Source organism: Mobula birostris, chromosome 15 (assembly GCF_030028105.1).
Source record: "Mobula birostris isolate sMobBir1 chromosome 15, sMobBir1.hap1, whole genome shotgun sequence".
Taxonomy (NCBI): domain Eukaryota; kingdom Metazoa; phylum Chordata; class Chondrichthyes; order Myliobatiformes; family Myliobatidae; genus Mobula; species Mobula birostris.
The window spans coordinates 30,014,648-30,033,952 of record NC_092384.1 but is presented as its reverse complement, the minus strand read 5'-3'; the positions used below and the strand labels follow the sequence as shown (position 1 = coordinate 30,033,952).

The window sequence follows — 19,305 nt, the reverse complement described above, 5'->3', positions numbered from 1 at the left end:
AGTCGCTAGGTATACATGGAAGGGTGGTAAATTGGATTAGACATTGGCTCAATGGAAGAAGCCAAACAGTAGTAGTAGAGAACTGCTTCTCAGAGTGGAGACCTGTGACTAGTGGTGTGCCACAGGGATCAGTACTGGGTCCATTGTTATTTGTCATCTACATCAATGATCTAGATGATTATGTGGTAAATTGGATCAGCAAATTTGCTGATGATACAAAGATTGGAGGTGTAGTAGACAGTGAGGAAGGGTTTCAAAGCTTGCAGAGGGATTTGGACCAGCTAGAAAAATGGGCTGAAAAATGGCAGATGGAGTTTAATACAGACAAGTGTGAGGTATTGCACTTTGGAAGGACAAACCAAGGTAGAACATACAGGATAAATGGTAAGGCACTGAGGAGTGCAGTAGAACAGAGGGATCTGGGAATACAGATACAAAATTCCCTAAAAGTGGCATCACAGGTAGATAGGGTCGTAAAGAGAGCTTTTGGTACATTGGCCTTTATTAATCAAAGTATTGAATATAAGAGCTGGAATGTTATGATGAAGTTGTATTAGGCATTGGTGAGGCCGAATCTGGAGTATTGTGTTCAGTTTTGGTCACCAAATTACAGGAAGGATATAAATAAGGTTGAAAGAGTGCAGCGAAGGTTTACAAGGATGTTGCCGGGACTTGAGAAACTCAGTTACAGAGAAAGGTTGAATAGGTTAGGACTTTATTCCCTGGAGCGTAGAAGAATGAGGGGAGATTTGATAGAGGTATATAAAATTATGATGGGTATAGATAGAGTGAATGCAAGCAGGCTTTTCCCACTGAGGCAAAGGGAGAAAAAAACCAGAGGACATGGGTTAAGGGTTAAGTTTAAAGGGAACATTAGGAGGGGCTTCTTCACACAGAGAGTGATGGGAGTGTTGAATGAGCTGCCAGAAGAGGTGGTAAATGCGGGCTCTTTTTTAACATTTAAGAATAAATTGGACAGATACATGGATGGGAGGTGTATGGAGGGATATGGTCCATGTGCAGGTCAGTGGGACTAGGCAGAAAATGGTTCGGCACAGCCAAGGAGAGCCAAAAGGCCTGTTTCTGTGCTGTAGTTTTTCGATGGTTTCTAATAAAAAGACCTAGCCTGAGTAAGGATTGGAATAGATTAGTCATAGTTTCTTTTTCCTTTTAAGAATCAGAATCAGGTTTAATATCATCGGTATATGTCATGAAATTTGTTAACTTAGAGACAGCAGCACATTGCGATACATGATGATATAGAAAAATAAATCAATTTGTAAATATGTAAAATATGTTTGTGTGTGTATCTATATATATATATATATGTGTGTGTGTACATCAAATAGGCTTCTGTACCTCCTTCCTGACAGTAACAATGAGAAGAGGGCATGTCCTGGGTGATGTGGGTCCTTAATAATGGACAGTCTTGTTCAGAGGCACTAGTCCTTGAAGATATCTTCCATACTACAGAGGCTAGTACCCAAGATGGAGCTGATTAGTTTAACAACTCTCTGCAGCTTTTTTCAATCCTTTCAAACAAATAATCATTTCAATAACAATATATTGTTCATACTTTTGTTAGAATGATTCTTGCTCAGTGATCTGAGAATTGTCCAGCTATTTTATTCTAATTTCCATCTATTTTAATCAAGTGTGCTTGGATGTGATGACATTTCAGAAGTTCCAAGTTGAGTTTTGGAATATATTAACTCTGCCCCACTCTCCTCTGCTCCCGAATATAAACAGTCCTCTCCTTTGACTAGCAGTAAAAGAGAGGATCTAATTAATAGTCAGAATAGACAAAGCTTCATGTGCATTTCAAATATAATAAAAAGGTATAAAAATCCATAGAGATTTCCGATTAGTAGCCTTTTACGAATATTTTTAAGATCATCTTTGAATTGGAGTATCAAAATGATAACTCTTCCATGCAGCTGATGTTGTCTTTCGCCTTAAGCCCTTCTTCATTGGCTATCAACCATATTTCATGGACCTTTGCTGCAAAGATTCAGCTGATCTCTTTAGTTACTTCTTCCCTGTGGTTATTCTCTCTTTTCCTACCATGCCAATTATATTCTCCTAGTCTCCCCTTTAATTTCCATAAAACCTCTATAATTATTGATTTAGTAGGTCATGCCACTTCAGAGAATTGTTCTTCACACTGCATGAGGAAGCTGAGTTTCATCTTACTCTAGTTTCTCTCCAGTGAATTAGATGGTTAGGTAGCCATTTCAGTTTTTATTGTGTCCCCTCAACTTGTTGCTATTTATTTGTTTTTCCTCCCACCTTTTAAATTGGAGACTTATTCACTAGCTATATTACTTATTGTTTGAAATATTTCTGATAACCACTAAGTTGGAAAGTTTTGACTGTAAAACCAGAGTATGCTGCAGTTGAGGTTGAGTTTCTTAGGTGTGAGCAGACCCCCTTTCTATCCTATACCTCAGTAAGGTGTACTCATGCTTTGATCTATTTTCTATCTACCTATCTGAAACCAGAAAATGAAACCAGTCAAACTTTAATACATAATGTACAGCAATAATGGAATGTACAGCCACAGTTGCTTTTAAATTGTTCTTCATTGATGTGCATTACAAAATGTTTTTTAGGTCATGGATACCACAAAGAAGATAGTCCTTTCCTTAACAACGCTGACACTTCAAAAGGACGCGAATATTATGATAGAAACCTGGCCTTATTTGAGGTAAGCTCTTTCAATGCAATAACTTGCTAAGCATTCAAAATTCTCCTTTCTGAATTTAAGATAGAAGCATATTAATGCTATTTGATATAATTCTCAGTTCTAAACAGATCACCTTTGTATAATCAGCCTTTTTCACTGGAAACCTAACTTGCTGCCAGCATCAAGCTGCTGTACTAAGTAAATCAGATTAAAATGTATTTATTTATCACATGTACATCAAAGATACTGTGAAATGTGCCCTTTGCGTTACCAACCAATATAACCTTAATAACCAATACAACCTAAGGATGTGCTGAAGGCAGCCTGCAGCCAAAAGAGGGCACAATCACAAAATTTATTTTTCTAGGCTTCCCATGTCAACACTAACTGACACCACCCAAATCCAAAATAGCCAAGCCCTGTGCAGCATCAAAGTTTCCTGCAAACCTAATGCTGTTCTGGATTTATTACTAACTTCTTACAGCCTTTGAATATGTCCCGTGTAAATGATTTTTAAAATGTTCATTTGTAATGTAAATCATCTGCATTTTTGTAAACAAATGGAAACATTAAGACAAGCTCATTTGTACTTGTATAAAAAAAGTTACAAATAATAATGGAAACTCAATCGTTTAAAAATGGAAATACCTCATTTTTCAGTACTTTTTTTTCCCAGCATGAAAATGAATGCGTCAGTGTTCTGCGAAATCTGCATTCAGAGGGCAGATTTCCTACTCTAACCACTGAGGACTGAAGCCAGGTTTTGCTCTGTTAAATACCATAATGGATAAAACAAAAATACCAGCAGATCTGTGCCAACCTCCCCAAATGGGACACTTTTGGTGGCAGTTGGATTTTGCATACTTTCATTGAAGTTGCTCAAAAGTTCAAAAAAAAATGTCATTATAAACAACCCCGAAGGTTAACCCTCACAACTCGTAAGGCCCTGATGGTCTACCTAGTACGGCAATGGAAACCTGTGCCAACCAACTGGCGGGAATGTTCAAGGACATCTTCAAACTCTCATTGTTGTATTTGGAGGTTTACACCTGCTTCAAAAGGGCAACAATCATACCAGTACCAAGTAAAGCAGGGTGAGCTGCCTCAACAATTATCACACTCATTTATTGTGATGAAGAGCTTTGGGAGGATGGTCATGACTGGAATCAACTCCTGCCTAAACAAGGACCTGGATGCACTGCAATTTGCCTGTCACCACAATAGGTTTATAGTAGCAGATGCAATCTTACTGGCTCTCCACTTGGCCTTGCATCACATGGACAAGAGTAATACCTATATCAGGCTGCTGTTTATTGACTACAGCTCAGCATTCAGCACCATCATATGCTCAATTCAAATCAACAAGTTCTAAAACCTAAGCTTCTGTACCTACTTCTGCAACTGGATCCTTGACAGGGAGACAATAGTCTGTGTGAGTCAGAAATAACATCTCCTCCAAACTGATAATCAACACTGGCGCACCTCAAGGATGCATGTTTAGCCCACTGCTCTACTCTCTCTGCACCCATCATTTTGTGGCCAGTCACAGCTCATACACCATCACAGATGATGACGAGGAGGCATACAGGAGTGAGATAGATCAGCTGATTGAATGATGTCACAGCATTAACCTTGCACTCAACATCAGTAAGTCCAAGGAATTGATTACGGACTTCAGGAAGGGAAAGTCGAGGGAACACACCCCAGTCCTCATCGAGGGATCAGGAGTGAAAAGAGTGAGCAGTTTCAAGTTCCTGGGTGTCAACATCTCCGAGGATCTATCCTGGGCCCAACAAACTGATGCAATTAGATAGATAGGTAAATACTTTATTGATCCCAAAGGAAATTACACATTCACAGTAGCATTACAAGTGCACATATATGCAAACATTAGAAGAGAAGAAAGAATAAAAAATAAGTTACCTCAAACAGTCTAACAGGAGGGGGTCATCACTTCTCCGGCTATAGGTTGACTCATTATAGGGCGTAATGGCCGAGGGTAAGAATGACCTCATATAGTGTTCTTTGGAGCAGCGCAGTTGTCTTAGCCTGTTACTGAAAAGCTCCTCTGTTCAGCCAATCTGGCATGCAGAGGGTGAAAAACATTGTCCAGGTTTGCCAGGATTTTCTGTAAGGTACTTTGTTCTACCACAGCCTCCAGCGTGTCCAGTTTGACTCCTGTAACAGAGCTAGCCTTTCTAATCAGTTTATTGAGCCTGTTGACATCACCCGTGTTGATGCCATTGCCCCAGCACACCACTGCATAGAAGATTGTACTGGCAACAACAGACAGGTAGAACATGTGAAGGAGTGGCCTGCATACTCCAAAGGACCTCAGTCTCCTCAGGAAGTAAAGGTGACTCTGGCCCTTCTTGTACACAGCCTCTGTGTTGGTGCTCCACTCAAGTCTGTCATCCAGGTGCACCCCCAGGTACTTGTAAGTCCTCATCACATCCACATCCTCACCATCGATAGTAACAGAGAATAAAGAGGCATGACAGTTACTATATTTCATTAGAACTTGAGGAGGTATGTCACCAAAGGAGCTTGAAAATTTCTACCAATGTACCATTGAGAGGATTCTAATTGGTTGTGTCACCGTCTAGTAAAGAGGGGCCACTGCATAGGATCAGAAAAAGCTGCAGGAAATTGTAAGCTCAGCCAGTTCTATCGTGGGCACTAGCCTCCCCCAGCATCCAGAACACTTTCATTAAGGACCCCCATCATCCAGGATATGCCTATTTTTCATTGCTACTATCAAGGAGGTGGTACAGGAGTCTGAAGACACACACTCGATGTTTCAGGAACAGCTACTTCCCCTCTGCCACCAGATTTCTGAATGGACAATGTACCCATGTATACTTCCTCAGTCCCTCTTTTTTTTTTGCACTGGATATTTAATTGATTTTTCTCTTTATTTCGTGTAATTTATAGTTATTTATTATTATGTATTGCAATGTACTACTACCGCAAAATAACAGATTTCATGACATATGCCAGTGATATTGAACCTGATTCTGATTCTGATTTTAATGATATCTTATAAATCTACCACAATGCGGCATCAGTGATGTACTATTAATGACTAACCAAAGGGAGTAGGATGCACTTGGTTCTTATGATAATGAAGAACTTTGATTTATTTTAGCTGATTGCATCTGCATTTCTATTACCAGAAAAGCAAAGTAGTAACCTTATTCTACACTATGCTACTTAATGAATTATTACAGAAAAACTTGGGCTTTTTTCACCTCTCCTGTCAGAGAAAAGAAAGAAAAGCCTGAGTGCATAAACCACCAGACTTGAGGACAGCTTCTATCCTTCAAACGGATCTCTCATATGCTAAAAGATGAACCCTTGATCTTCAAATCTGCCTTGTTGTGGCCCATGCACTTTATTTTTTAACCTGCACTGCATTTTCTCTGTAACTGCAACCCTGTATTTTGTATTCTATTTTCTTCTTACTACCTCGATATAGTTACATAAGACATGATCTGTCTGGATGGCACACAAAACAAAAGATTTACACTGTATCTCAGCAGATGGCACATTAACAAAACCAATACCAATAAAGGTCAGGTCTGGAAAGGCATTGATGAAGGATTGCTTACACCCTTATTCCATTTAAGAAAATAATCCCAGGCGATCCCCATGTCAGTAGGTCAGTTAACAATGTACATGAAAGAGTGCAAATTGTGCACAGCCATTTCTCAAGTTACAAAAGGGTTCCTGGAAATCAGAAAGACTTGGAAAAATTGCCATCATTCTGCACCGTGTATTTGTGTGCACAGTGTACCATCCTATTCTTTACAGTGAAAAATAGCTTAGTAAATTCCATTTCTCAGAAAGTAGGAAGAGGGCTTTTGGTTCATGGAGTCAACCTATCTGTGTCCAAAGTATAAATTGTGTTATATCAAAAATACTTAAACTGAATATTTATAACTTGACAAATAATTGTTTTATGGTTGTTTAATAACTGGTACACATTTTCCCTACTTCTTTTCCAGGAGGAATTGGACATCCGACCAAAGGTATCATCACTACTCAGCAGATTAGCTAATTACACAAACATTACTCAGGGAGCAAAGGAGCATGAGGAAGCAGACGGTGCAGAGAGTTCAAAGAAAAAAACAACCAAGGTAATTACACCTCCACTAACATTTTATTGATCTGTATCTTTTTTTTAACAGTAATCATTATTCAGTGTAATTATTTTGCATCCAGCCTTTGACAATTCTCTAAATGAATTGATTCATCATTGTGTCATTCAACCAAAACACTAAAATCAATTATTTTAAATGGTTTTCAGCATATTATGGAGGGAAATCTTAAATACTGTGATTGCTTGAAATTTACCATGATAATGAAATCATTCGATACTGCACAGGCAGCATCCTTGGCAAACAAAATTAATATTTTAGATTGTTAATGTATTTACCAGCAAAGGGAAAATTCAAATAGCACATACGAGGGGTGATTGATAAGTTCGTGGCCTAAGGTAGAAGGAGTCAATTTTAGAAAACCTAGCACATTTATTTTTCAACATAGTCCCCTCCTACATTCACACACTTAGTCCAGCAGTCGTGGAGGATACGGATCTTGGACCTCCAGAAAGTGTCCACAGCAGGGGTGATTGATAAATTTGTGGCCTAAGGTAGAAGGAGATGTGTTATATAGCTCTCATTACATGCACATGCAGTTCAACTCTTTGACTGATTATGCAGTAAGTTCGAAGTTAATAACTCATCTTGTTGCCTTGTTCTAAATAGCAGAGAGTCATGTAATACAATTGAGTCTGTAAATGACATCACATTAGGCAGAAGCATAGTGAGAATAAATCCCTCCCACAGAACTAGAGAAAAGCTTTTGACATCTAGCTTCCCTAAAGTATGCCCAGGGAGAGTTCATCTTCCAGTTGACTGCATTCTGTTTGCAAAATGAGCTTGTACTTGAGGTGCACAAATTTTTGCTCTCATTCCATTAGATAATACATTGGGCAGTGCATCTAAAGTGATTAGTTACAGTGTCCTGAACCAGTAACTTTCAAAGTAGGTACTTATTCAGCAATAATGATGAAGACCTGGTGACTTCTGCATATCCCAAAGTAGAGGTTAGTCAACTTGTGTGAAGTTGTCTATTTACTAATCACGTCTGGCATGACCACTACATTTATTGGTAGAATGCCTGGAATTTTGACAGTTGGCATACAGGAAAGATAAGTGAGACATGAAGGAAAAGTGCCTAATTTATCTGTGAAGGACGCAGAAGGCATTGCAAATGTCATCAGCATAGACTGTGCTTGTGCTGGTACCATTAGTGAAAATGTCTGCAAAGATATAAGTAAACTTTGGTTTTCAACAAAACTGTCGTATGCATAGATGATAAGGTTTAACTTTCTTTTTGTTGTCTTATCCTTCCTCTGCATTTAGCCTATCGGAATTGTCAATCCCAAATTTGTGTCCAGTGCATCTAGAATTGATGTTTTTTTCTAGTCCGGTGAACAATTCAAAGAGAAAGTATGAAATATATCTGGACACTCAGATACCTTTCGCACTTGCTCTTTGACTATGTTCAGTATGAAATTGTTACAATGCTGAATAAATTTCAGAAATATTTCATTGGTTGTTGTGTGCTTTGGGGCATTGTCAGATTGTGAAAAATAATGCAAAAATATTTTCATAATCATTCATTAAGATGTATGGACAAGTAAATAATTTGTGAAGCCTCACAACTCTAGCAACCCACAATCAGCGCTGACTGTGTGAAGTTTGTACATTTTCCCTGTGACCACTTGCGAATCCTCAAAGGCAGGCAGGTAGATATTTTAATTTAACGCTTTAAGTTGCTCCTAGTGTGTGATGAGTAGTAGAATCTGGATGAAGTTAATGGGAACGTGTGAACTTGGAGCACAGTTAGAGATTAGCATGTGTGATATTGTGGGCATCACTGAATCGTGGTTGAAAGATTATAGCTGGAAGCTTAACATCCAAGGATACACATTGTATCAAAATGACAGGCTGGTAGGCAGAGAGGGTGGGGTGACTCCATTGGTAAAAAAAAAAATGAAATCAAATCGTTAGAAAGAAGTGACCTAGGATCAGAAGGTGTAGAATTGCTGTGGGTAGAGCTAAGAAGCTGCAAAGGTAAAATGACCCTGATGGGAGTTGTATGCAGACATCTGAACAGTAACAAATATGTGGGCTACAAATTACAACAGAAGATGAAGAATGCACATCAAATGGGCAATGTTACAAGAGTCATGGAAGACTTCAATATGCAGGTAGATTAGAAAAACCAGGCTGGGTCCCAAGAAGAGGGATTTGTAGGTTGCCTCCAAGATGGCTTTTTAGAGCAGCTTATGGTTGAGCTCACTAGAGAATTGGCTACTCTGGATTGGGTTTTGTGCAATGAACTGAGATTGATTAAAGAGCTTTAAATGAACTCTTAGGGAAAGGGCAATGATCATAATATGATAGAATTCGGCCTACAGTTTGAAAGGGAGAAGCTGAAGTCAAAGTAGTAGCAGTATTACAGTGGAGTAAAGAGAATTACAGAGGCATGAGAGAGGAGTTGACCAAAGCTGATTGGAAGGGGACATTAGCAGGGTTGACGGCACAAAGGCTGGAGTTTCTGGAAGCAATTTGGGAGGTGCAAGATGGATATATTGCAAAGAAGTATTCTAAAGACAGGATGATGCAACCGTGGCTAACATTGGAAGTCAAAGCCAAGATAAAAGTAAAAGAGAGGGCATATAATAGTGCAAAAATTCTTGGGAAGTTAGAGGATTGGGAAATTTTTAAAAACCAAAAGAAGACAACTAGAAAATATCATAAACAAGAAAAGATGGAATACGAAGGTAAGTTAGCCAATAGTATTAAAGAGGATACCAGAAGTTTCTTCAGATATATAAAGTGTAAAAGAGAGGCGAGAGCAGATTTTGGAACCGTGGAAAATGTTGCTGGAGAAGCAGTATTGGGGGACAAGAAAATGGTGGATGAACTGAATAAATATTTTGCAGCGGTCTTCAATGTGGAAGACACTAGAAGTATGCTGGAAGTTCAAGAGTGTTGGGGCCAGAAGTGAGTGAAGTTACCATTACTAGGGAGAAGATACTGTACTTGGGAAACTGATAGGTCTGAAGGTAGACCAATCACCTGGACCAGATGGTCTACAACCCAGAGTTCTGAAAGGCGTTGTATGTCACTGATTTGGATGATGGATTTGATGGCTTTGTGGCCAAGTTTGAGGATGATGTGAAGATAGGTGGAAAGGCAGGTAGTGTTGAGGAAGCAGAGAGGCCACAGAAGGACTTGCACAGATTCGGACAATGGGCAATGAAGTGTTGGATGGAATATAGTGTGAGGAAGTGTAAAGCCATGCAATTTGGTTGAAGAAATAGAAGTGTAGACTATATTCTAAATGGAGAGAAAATTCAAGAATCTGTGGTGCTAAGGGATTTGGGAGTCCTCACGTTGGAATCCCTAAAGGTTAATTTGCAGGTTGAGTCGGTGGTGAGGAAGCCAAATGCAATGTTAGCATTTATTTCAAGAGGGCTAGAATATAAAAGTAATGGATGTAATGTTAAGGCTTTATATGACACTAGTGAGGCCTCACTTGGAGTATTGTGAGCAGTTTTGGGCCCCTTGTCTAAGCAAGGTTGTGCTGACATTGGAGAGGGACAAAGGAGGTTTATGAAAATGATTCTGGGATTGAAAGGATTATAAGGAGTGTTTGATGGCTCTGGGCCTGTACTCACTGGAATTCAGAAGAATGGGGGTTAGTGGGATCTCACTGAAATCTATCGAATGTTGCAAGGTCTCAACAGAATGGATGTGGAGAGGATATTTCCTTTGCTGGGTGAGTCTAGGACTAGAGGACACAGACTCAGATTAGAGGGCTGTCCATTTAGAATGGAGATGAGGAGGAATTTCTTTAGTAAACGAGTGGTGAATCTGTGGAATTTATTGTCCCAGACAGCTGTGGAGGCTGTCTTTACATATATTTAAATATTTATATTATTATATTTTAAATATTTAAATATATTTAAATTTACATATATTTAAAGCAGATGTTGATTGGTCAGGGCAGAAGGGATATGGGGAGAAGGCAGGAAATTGGTGCTGAGAGGGAAATGGATCAACCATGATGAAATGACAGATCAGACTCAATGGGCCAAATGGCCTAATTCAGCTCCTATATCTTATGGTCTAATGGAACATATGAAGAATAATACAAGGTCAGTGCAAATATGTGCTCGGTGGTCAGTACAGACATGGTGAACCAAGAGCCTATTTTTGTACTCTGTGACGCTGTGATCTCTGTGATGTGGCTTATAGTTTCAAATGAAAATACTAATAGCTATTTTATTTCATTTTTTTTAGACTCCAAGTATGGGCACTCTTATGGGAGTGTATCTGCCTTGTCTACAGAATATCTTTGGAGTCATACTATTTTTACGTTTGACATGGCTTGTCGGAATTGCAGGGGTCTTGCAATCGTTTTGTATGGTGTTCATGTGTTGCTGCTGTGTAAGTACCAAATTGTTAACCATTTGATTAGTTCTATCTTTTGAAAATTTCTCACCCAAAATATTTTTTGCACAAGGAATTTGTATTTTTCTCTCAATTTTATAACGAGGCTCAAAACCTATAATCTCTCTCCTGAGATTTTCTTAATATGCAAATATTGTGCTTGCAAAACAGCTTATTTAGATGTTGATGAGAATTCACAGTTTAGAAAGTAAGGGACTAGATCATTTAAAGTAATTCCTTAGTTTTGATTGGATTCTGTGCAGCAAATTAATAGGATCAATATTCTGGGTAATTTTAATATTAGTGAATGTGTAGTATTTACTTGTATGCTGGAATTTCTAGGATAATTTTGCACCAAATGAGATAATATCTTGTTCAGTGTTTCTCTTGAAGCATTATGGGGAAATTAGATTATTCTGAGGAACAGTCATAACTCCTGAAACAAATGGATTTTAATGGAATTTGGTACTCTTGCTTCTGGTCCACATCTATAATATCAATTCCACTGATCTCTTCCAACCACCTTCATTAACCTCAGCCCCAAATAATCTTTTGACTGATCTTATATAAGCCAGCCATCTCCCCAAGTGGACTTCATGTCAGTATGGGATAGTACACTGTTTAGCTTGTGAAAGAGAGTATAGAACCCAAAGGAGAAACTGTAGTGGTAACTCTCCCACTATCATCTTATAACTTTGAAAATACTTCCATTTCAAGAATTCATCCACTCCTGTTTGAAAACTACAATTGAATACTCATCTATAACTTCCCCTAAACACAAAATAATCTGCAGATGCTGGGGTCAAAGCAACACTCACAACACGCTGGAGGAACTCAGCAGGTCGGGCAGCATCTGTGGAAAAGATCGGTCAACGTTTCGGGCCGGAACCCTTCGTCAGGACTGTAGAGGGAAGGGGCAGAGGCCCTGTAAAGGTAGGGGAAGGGTGGGAAGGAGAAGACTGGTAGGTTCCAGGTGAAAAACCAGTAAGGGGAAAGATAAAGGGGTGGGGGAGGGGAAGCCGGGAGGTGATAGGCAGGAAAGGTGAAGAAAGAATAGGGGAAAACACAATGGGTAGTAGAAGGAGGCAGAACCATGCGGGAGGTGATAGGCAGCCGGAGGGGGCAGAGTGACATAGGGATAGGGGAAGGGAGGGGGAGGGAATTACCGGAAGTTGGAGAATTCTATGTTCATATCAAGGGGCTGGAGACTACCTAGACGGTATATGAGGTGTTGCTCCTCCAAACTGAGTTTAGCCTCATCATGGCAGTAGAGGAGGCCATGTATGGACATATCTGAATGGGAGTGGGAAGCAGAGTTGAAGTGGGTGGCTACTGGGAGATCCTGTCTGTTGTGGCAGACGGAGCAGAGGTGCTCAACGAAGCCGTCCCCCAGTCTGCGTCGGGTTTCACCGATGTAGAGGAGGCCGCACTGGGAGCACGGGATGCAGTAGATGCATTTCCAGATTTAAAAATAAAATTTCCTCTTGTCAGTTTTGGTTCTTTTGCTTGTCATCTGTGTTCTCTAGTTTTTGATCCACTCCACTAATAAGAACAGTTCCCCTTTAGCTATTTTGCCTGTATCTTCCAGTTTTGTAAGGAGAAAAACCCCAGCCTCTCCATTTATCCACAAAGTCCTTCATCACTGGTAAATCTCATGCACATGTTAATTTTTTTTAATATTTACATATTTACATGTTGTTAATATTTATTTCCTAAAATGTAACCAGACTGGATACTCCTATGGCCAAACCAATATTGTAGTACATCATGATTTCTTTTCTCTTGTAATTTATACTGTTTTTTTATATAAAGCCCAGGATTCTGTACAACTTTTAACCATTTTTTTGTAATAGGGTTCCTCGATTCATGTAAGGCCTATACTTTTGGTACTGCACTGAAGTTTCTAAATTGTGGTTTCATAATCTATTGCACACCTTCATTATCATTGAGCTTTCCTCTAAGTAACCAAATAATCGAGAACAACATATAAAAGGTGGCACGGTAGCATAATGGTTAGCTCAACGCTTTACAGTATCAGTGACCCGGGCTCAATTCCCTCCGCTGTCTGTATGGAGTTTGTACGTTCTCCAAATGACTGCGTAGGTTTTCTCTGGGTGCTTTGGTTTCCAGAGACATGCTGGTTGGTAGGTTAATTGGTGATTGTAAGTTGTCTCATGATTAGGCTAGTGTTAAGTTGGTGGGTTGCTGTGAGGCACGGTTCAAAGAGCCAGAATGGCCTACTCCACACTGTGTCTCAATAAATTAAATAAATATTTTTTTTAAAAGGCAGGAGCATAAAAGTATAGATTTGATGAGTATAATGGAAAGTGTATTTCTTAGTTTTTTTCAGAACCCTATTTAATCAGCTATGAATTCATTTTTTGCTGGACTAGTTTAGTAGCACAGGCTAGTTATGTGCAAATATTTTTACAGGTCAGTTACTCAGTAATTGACAACAGCATCCTGTTATGAAAAGACACATTTTCCTCAGATTACATTGTGTCCTTGTCAATTTCACCTCAGAGTGTCCTGCATAATCTGCATTAACCATTTTTATACTAAGGTTTGTTGAAACTGCATTTCAGGAGATCTACATTTACACAATTAAATTTGATTCCTTTATCCCAATTTTCATTTGGGTTAAGAGAAGTTACCTTAGTTGTGCAAAATGCTGGCCTCTCAGTATTCAATTTAAATGTCTAAACATGGATCTTGATGGTCAAATCGGTATAACTTCTCTCACTATTTAAAATGACAGTGTTTAAATAAATGATAACCAGTTGATGTTGATGGTAGTAACACCTAGTTACAACTATTCCAGTGCTTCAGGGAGTGAAGTTGTTCCATCTTCACAGTTGAAATTCTTCGTAATCTGTAAATACCTTTACAAAGGTAGAATATAAAGGTTTTCATTTATTGATACATATAAAATTATTTAAAATTTTTTATTGATGTTTTTATTGCTTAAATTCAGGGGCAAAAAAAATTGAAAAAACATTTTGTAAAGTTTAAATCTTCTGTTTTTCAGACAATGTTAACAGCCATATCAATGAGTGCCATAGCAACAAATGGAGTTGTACCAGGTAACAAGTTCCCTAATGAGGGATTTAGGGAACCGAGTGTATACTTCCGGGTTTTGTTTTATTTTATTGTGTTCATGCTTAGCCATTGTTCTTTAAATGGTGTTCTACATAAATTCACTGAAACTTATCATTTGTATACCATTAATTTTAACAGTTATCCCTTAAAATGTACATATTTGTCACTTTAAGACTAACTAGCTTCCACTTTGTCTCCTGAAATGGTTATTTCTAAGTTTTACAAGATCACAGAGAGATAGAAATTTTCTGCATTCAGTCCAAGATCCCACCTTTTAAAGTTTGCTTTCACCATGTTCTTTTTTTTTTGCGTGTGCCTGCGAGCGTGCGAGTCTGTGCGTGTTTGTGCGTGCGTCTATGATGATGTCTTTTTCATGGCTTATACAAGGCATGGAGCAAGAGAGAGAGAGACTGTGTGGCGCGCCACTCCTCACACAGACATTTTTGCAGTATTTTCCCTTTATTTTACGAGGTAGAGTTGCGATCTCAACACTCAATCCGGCACGGATGGAAAGCTCACTTGGGAGCGGACCGGACTGGTTTCGAACCTGGGAACCTCCACTCCCGGGTCTGGCACCGATATCATTGCGCCACCAGCCGGCCCTGCTTTCACCATGTTCTGATTTGATGAATAACACTTTGTTTTCCTTTCATTCGTGCTTTCGTTGCAGCTGGTGGTTCTTATTTCATGATTTCAAGGTCACTCGGTCCTGAGTTCGGGGGTGCTGTGGGCCTTTGTTTCTATCTTGGAACAACTTTTGCAGGAGCCATGTACATACTTGGTGCCATAGAAATTCTACTGGTGAGTATCTAGTGATAGCTTTCAAAGGTTTATTAAAACTCCAGTAACTGTTTCAAGCTCCATTTGCAAAGAAACAAAGTGCTGTTTTATGAGAAGCCAGGAGATTGTGGCTGAGAGGAAAAATAGATCAGCCATGATGAAATAGTAAAACAGACTTGATGGGCCAAATAGCCTAATTCTGCTCCTATGGTTTATGGCCTTTTATAATATTATTATTTTGATTTTACAATCTGCTTTATTAATCAGACCTGTTCCAATCATTGCTGTGTGAATACATTAAAAAAAGACATTTATTAGGCAGACTCAGTTTCCATAATATGTTTTGGAAAAGCAAAATAACTGTTTATGATTTGGAATTACAAAACATGACAGTGATGACAGAAAGTTTTAAAGCTAACCCGAGACAACAAACCTACCTGTAGATAAGCAGCAGGACATTTTTTTCTTCTTCGCAAGAGGGAAGATATATAAACATTTTTTAAAAAGCACATTACATCTCTTTGGAATAGGAGAAAGATGGTTGAGTTGAAAGAAAAAGACAGAAAACGGACAAAATTCCCGAATTAATAAACAATATTGGGTGATAATAAATTGCAAAAAAATAGCAAAAAATGGATGGCTACATCCGTAAAATAGAGACATTTGATCGCACAGAAGATAACTGGCTATTATATACTGAACAAATTGAGCAGTATTTTGAAACAAATGGAACAGCCAATGGGAAACAAGTGCCAGTTTTGTTGCGTGCAATTGGTGGAAAAGCATGTAGTTTGCTTAGAAAGTTGACTGCTCCAACCAAAGCAGCCAAATAAGCTTTGCTGCTATCATGAGAGTAACGCAGAACATTTAGAAATGAAACCATTGTCAATTGCAGAATGCTTTAGGTTTCATAAGTGGAATCAAGGAAGAGGAATCCATCTCAGTGTACGTGGCTGAATTGAAGAGATTTGCTTTGTTCATCAAGGCTATTAAATGCTTGTCCAGTAACTTAATCACTGGTTTCCATTCCACATGTATTTTGTATGAAATATCAGCTGAAATAAATGCAACATGAATCACTGGGTGGATTGAGAAAAGTGCTATTCTCCCTACTGAGATTTTTCTGCAGTGTTTTCATGTATCGCATACAGAATGTCAACCTAAATTATATTAAATTTAAACTCTGCATTCATATGTCAAAGTAATTTTGTTGCATGAGGAGGTGGTGGTGCTCTGGAATCAACAATGAATGCTGTGGTGTCGACCTCCTCGTCTCCTTTTTGCCCTTTTATTTCCGCCATCCTGAGGTTAAAACTTGGAGCAATCACAGTTAATCCTATGTGCACTATTAGATATTTTACTTCTTGTCTGTTTGGTCTAGAACAAAAGAAATACTAAAGGGCATTTTCTTTTCTTACCATGCCTGGAGCATTCACATAGCAAAGAAGAACACGCAGTACAGATTTGCAAAATATCTTTTCCCTAATGCTGTGCAAGAGTGGCTGTTTTTTTTAAAGCTGGGATACTCAGTTCAGCAATGGTCGATACAAGCTCAGTCCATTCTCTTAACCTGTTATACGCTCAATTAATTTTGTTTTTACCTTTTTGTTTTTGCTCCATTGTTAGTGCTACTTGTCTTAATTCTGTTGGTTCATTTTATTTTGCAGGCCTACATTGCACCCAAAGCAGCAATATTTAAGCATGTTGAACCGCATGAAGAAACCACTGCTCTGCTTAATAACATGAGAGTCTATGGAACAATTTTCCTCACTTTCATGTGCCTGGTCGTTTTCATTGGTGTCAAATATGTTAATAAGTTTGCATCTTTATTTTTGGCCTGTGTGATATTATCCATCTTGTCCATTTATGTGGGTGTCATTAAATCTGCTGTTCATCCTCCAGAATTTAAGTAAGTAAAATATTTGTTTTACAGTATGTGTTTGATAAGAAAGACACAGTTGTATTTTTTAAAAAGGCTATTGGGTAGAGTCACGGTTAACTTATTTACCTAACCACCACCTTCCTTCCCAACTTCCTGACCCCAGACCAGCGTGGTTGAGCAGAATCTGTGGTAGGTGATTAAGATTGGAAGCAGCTAAGCAGTAGAGCTTTTACTTACCTATTACTACACAGATGGAAGCCACTTAGTCCATAAGATCCTCACTGATTCTCAGCAGAGCTAATTCTTTATAGTTCTGCAGCATATTCTCTCAGCAACAGCAGTCAACAACTCTTTTGAGTCCTTTTATTGTTTATTTGGTCATTTATAGTAGATGTGAGAAGAATCTGGAGTATCCAGCAAAATTCCATGTCGCCTTGAGGGCAATGTGTGAACTTCACACAGATACTACCTAAAGTCAGGATGTCAGTTTGCCTTTATTCCGTCCTGGGATGAGGCTGCTTTTGAAAATTATTAATAACCTAAAGGTACATGCCCTACATAAGCACACTGCATGGAACTTGGATGTGCAAAAGAACTAGAGGTGACATGTCAAAAAATAGTTTACCAACAATGGTGAGAATTTGGAATGTAATTTTTTTTTGATAAGGTATGGCAAGTATCAATTCAAATGTATTTTTTAAGTAGAACTGGAATTGATGCTCAAAGAATGAAAAATTGCAGACAATGGGAGCAGTGTGTAGCAATGGAACTAATGAATTACTCTTTGAAACTCCTCCCATGATCTTGATAGGCCAAATGGTTTCATCTTGTACACTTCCATAACATAAATCTAAAATGGAGATTGTCGTAGCAGACTTGTGCAGAACAAAGACCTGCTGATGAAATAGAAGGACAAATGCCGGTGCAATTTAATTTGGAGTTATGGTGTGATTCATTTTGAAAGAGAGAATGTTTGTGAAGTAAATGATCTGGTGCAGGAAAAATAGACCCTGAAATAGTGACTGCAAATCTTTGAAAAGGCAAACATGAGTTAAGAAGGCTAATACAAAAGCATCTTTGGATTTGTTTTTGAATGAATAAATTAATAGAGCATTAAAACAAGTGAACTATAAAAACTTTATAAGCAATGGGTAGGCCATGTGGAATTTATTTTTGACACCGTTCTACAGGAGGAGCCTCTGTTTTTATTTGGCCTATAATCTCCATCTTGTTTATTTATGTGCATGTAATTAAATCTGCTGTTCACCTTCCCGGATTTAAGTAAAAATATTGTTTTGTCACAAGCTGGAGTTGCTACAAGTATAAAAGAATGTTTTGAAGAGGTTTGACATAATGAATAGTTTTTCTGGAATAAATAAAAAGGAACATGTTTCCATTGGCAGGACTGTTGGTAGCCTTAGGGTCAGATGTGGGATAATACTCAAAGAAACTGGGGTTGAGTGAGTGATGGGTGAGGGAATTTCACAGTGAGCTGTGATTGGAATGCACTGCCTGAAAGCTTGGTGGAAGCCAACTCAGTGGTATCCTTCAAGGGGAGATTAGGATCTTTTGAGTTTATTGAGATATTTGTTATTACCAGTCCTTTTTGTTACACACATTCAGCACTATTGTGTAACTAGCACTAAGCGAGTTTTAATTAACCTAGGAATGTGAAGTTTAAAAAAAAAACCTTGTTTTTAGAATTTGCATGTTGGGAAATCGAACTCTCTCCAGAAATCTGTTCGATGTTTGTGCCAAAACCACAATTGAAAACAACACCGTTGTGACCACCAAACTGTGGGACATGTTCTGCACTAGCAATGTCACGGATAGTTGCGATGAATATTTTGTTCGAAATAATGTCACAGAAATCCAAGGAATTCCAGGAGTGGCAAGTGGTGTATTAAAAGGTTTGTACAAAACTGAACATGAAACCTACATTTTATGTAACTATTTAGTCAAATGAAATAATTTATTAACTGTGTATTTGAAATGGTGCAAATGTTGTCCAAATTAAAGTCTTGCAGAAGTATTGTTACTGGCATCAGTAATCTTGCAGAGTAATACACACAAAACGCTGGAGGAATTCAGCAGGCCAGTTAGCATCTGTGGAAAAGAGTAAACACTTGATGTTTCAGGCCGAGGCGGTCTTGGCCTGAAACGTCAATTGATTGCAATAGGTGAGTTCCTCCAGCATCTTTGGATCTCCAGCATCAGCAGATTTTCTCAATCAACTTACACCTTTTTAAAAGTGATTTAGTTCTAGGTTTCTCTTTATCTTGTAACGCTTACCATTGTTAATCCAATGTACGTAGCTTCAGGCTAAT

The 19,305-nt window shown here is 38.5% G+C and overlaps 1 protein-coding gene across 1 annotated transcript in view; it reads left to right on the top strand.

Annotated features, from left to right (window-relative positions):
• The window catches only part of slc12a4 (solute carrier family 12 member 4), a 77,586-nt gene that overhangs the window by 17,318 nt on the left and 40,963 nt on the right, over positions 1–19,305 (top strand). Inside the window, exons 2-8 of the mRNA XM_072279543.1 lie at positions 2,613–2,707; positions 6,694–6,825; positions 11,068–11,214; positions 14,246–14,300; positions 14,987–15,117; positions 16,764–17,005; positions 18,680–18,888. Coding sequence (XP_072135644.1) covers positions 2,613–2,707; positions 6,694–6,825; positions 11,068–11,214; positions 14,246–14,300; positions 14,987–15,117; positions 16,764–17,005; positions 18,680–18,888 — 1,011 coding nt within the window. The remainder of the gene's footprint in view (positions 1–2,612; positions 2,708–6,693; positions 6,826–11,067; positions 11,215–14,245; positions 14,301–14,986; positions 15,118–16,763; positions 17,006–18,679; positions 18,889–19,305) is intronic.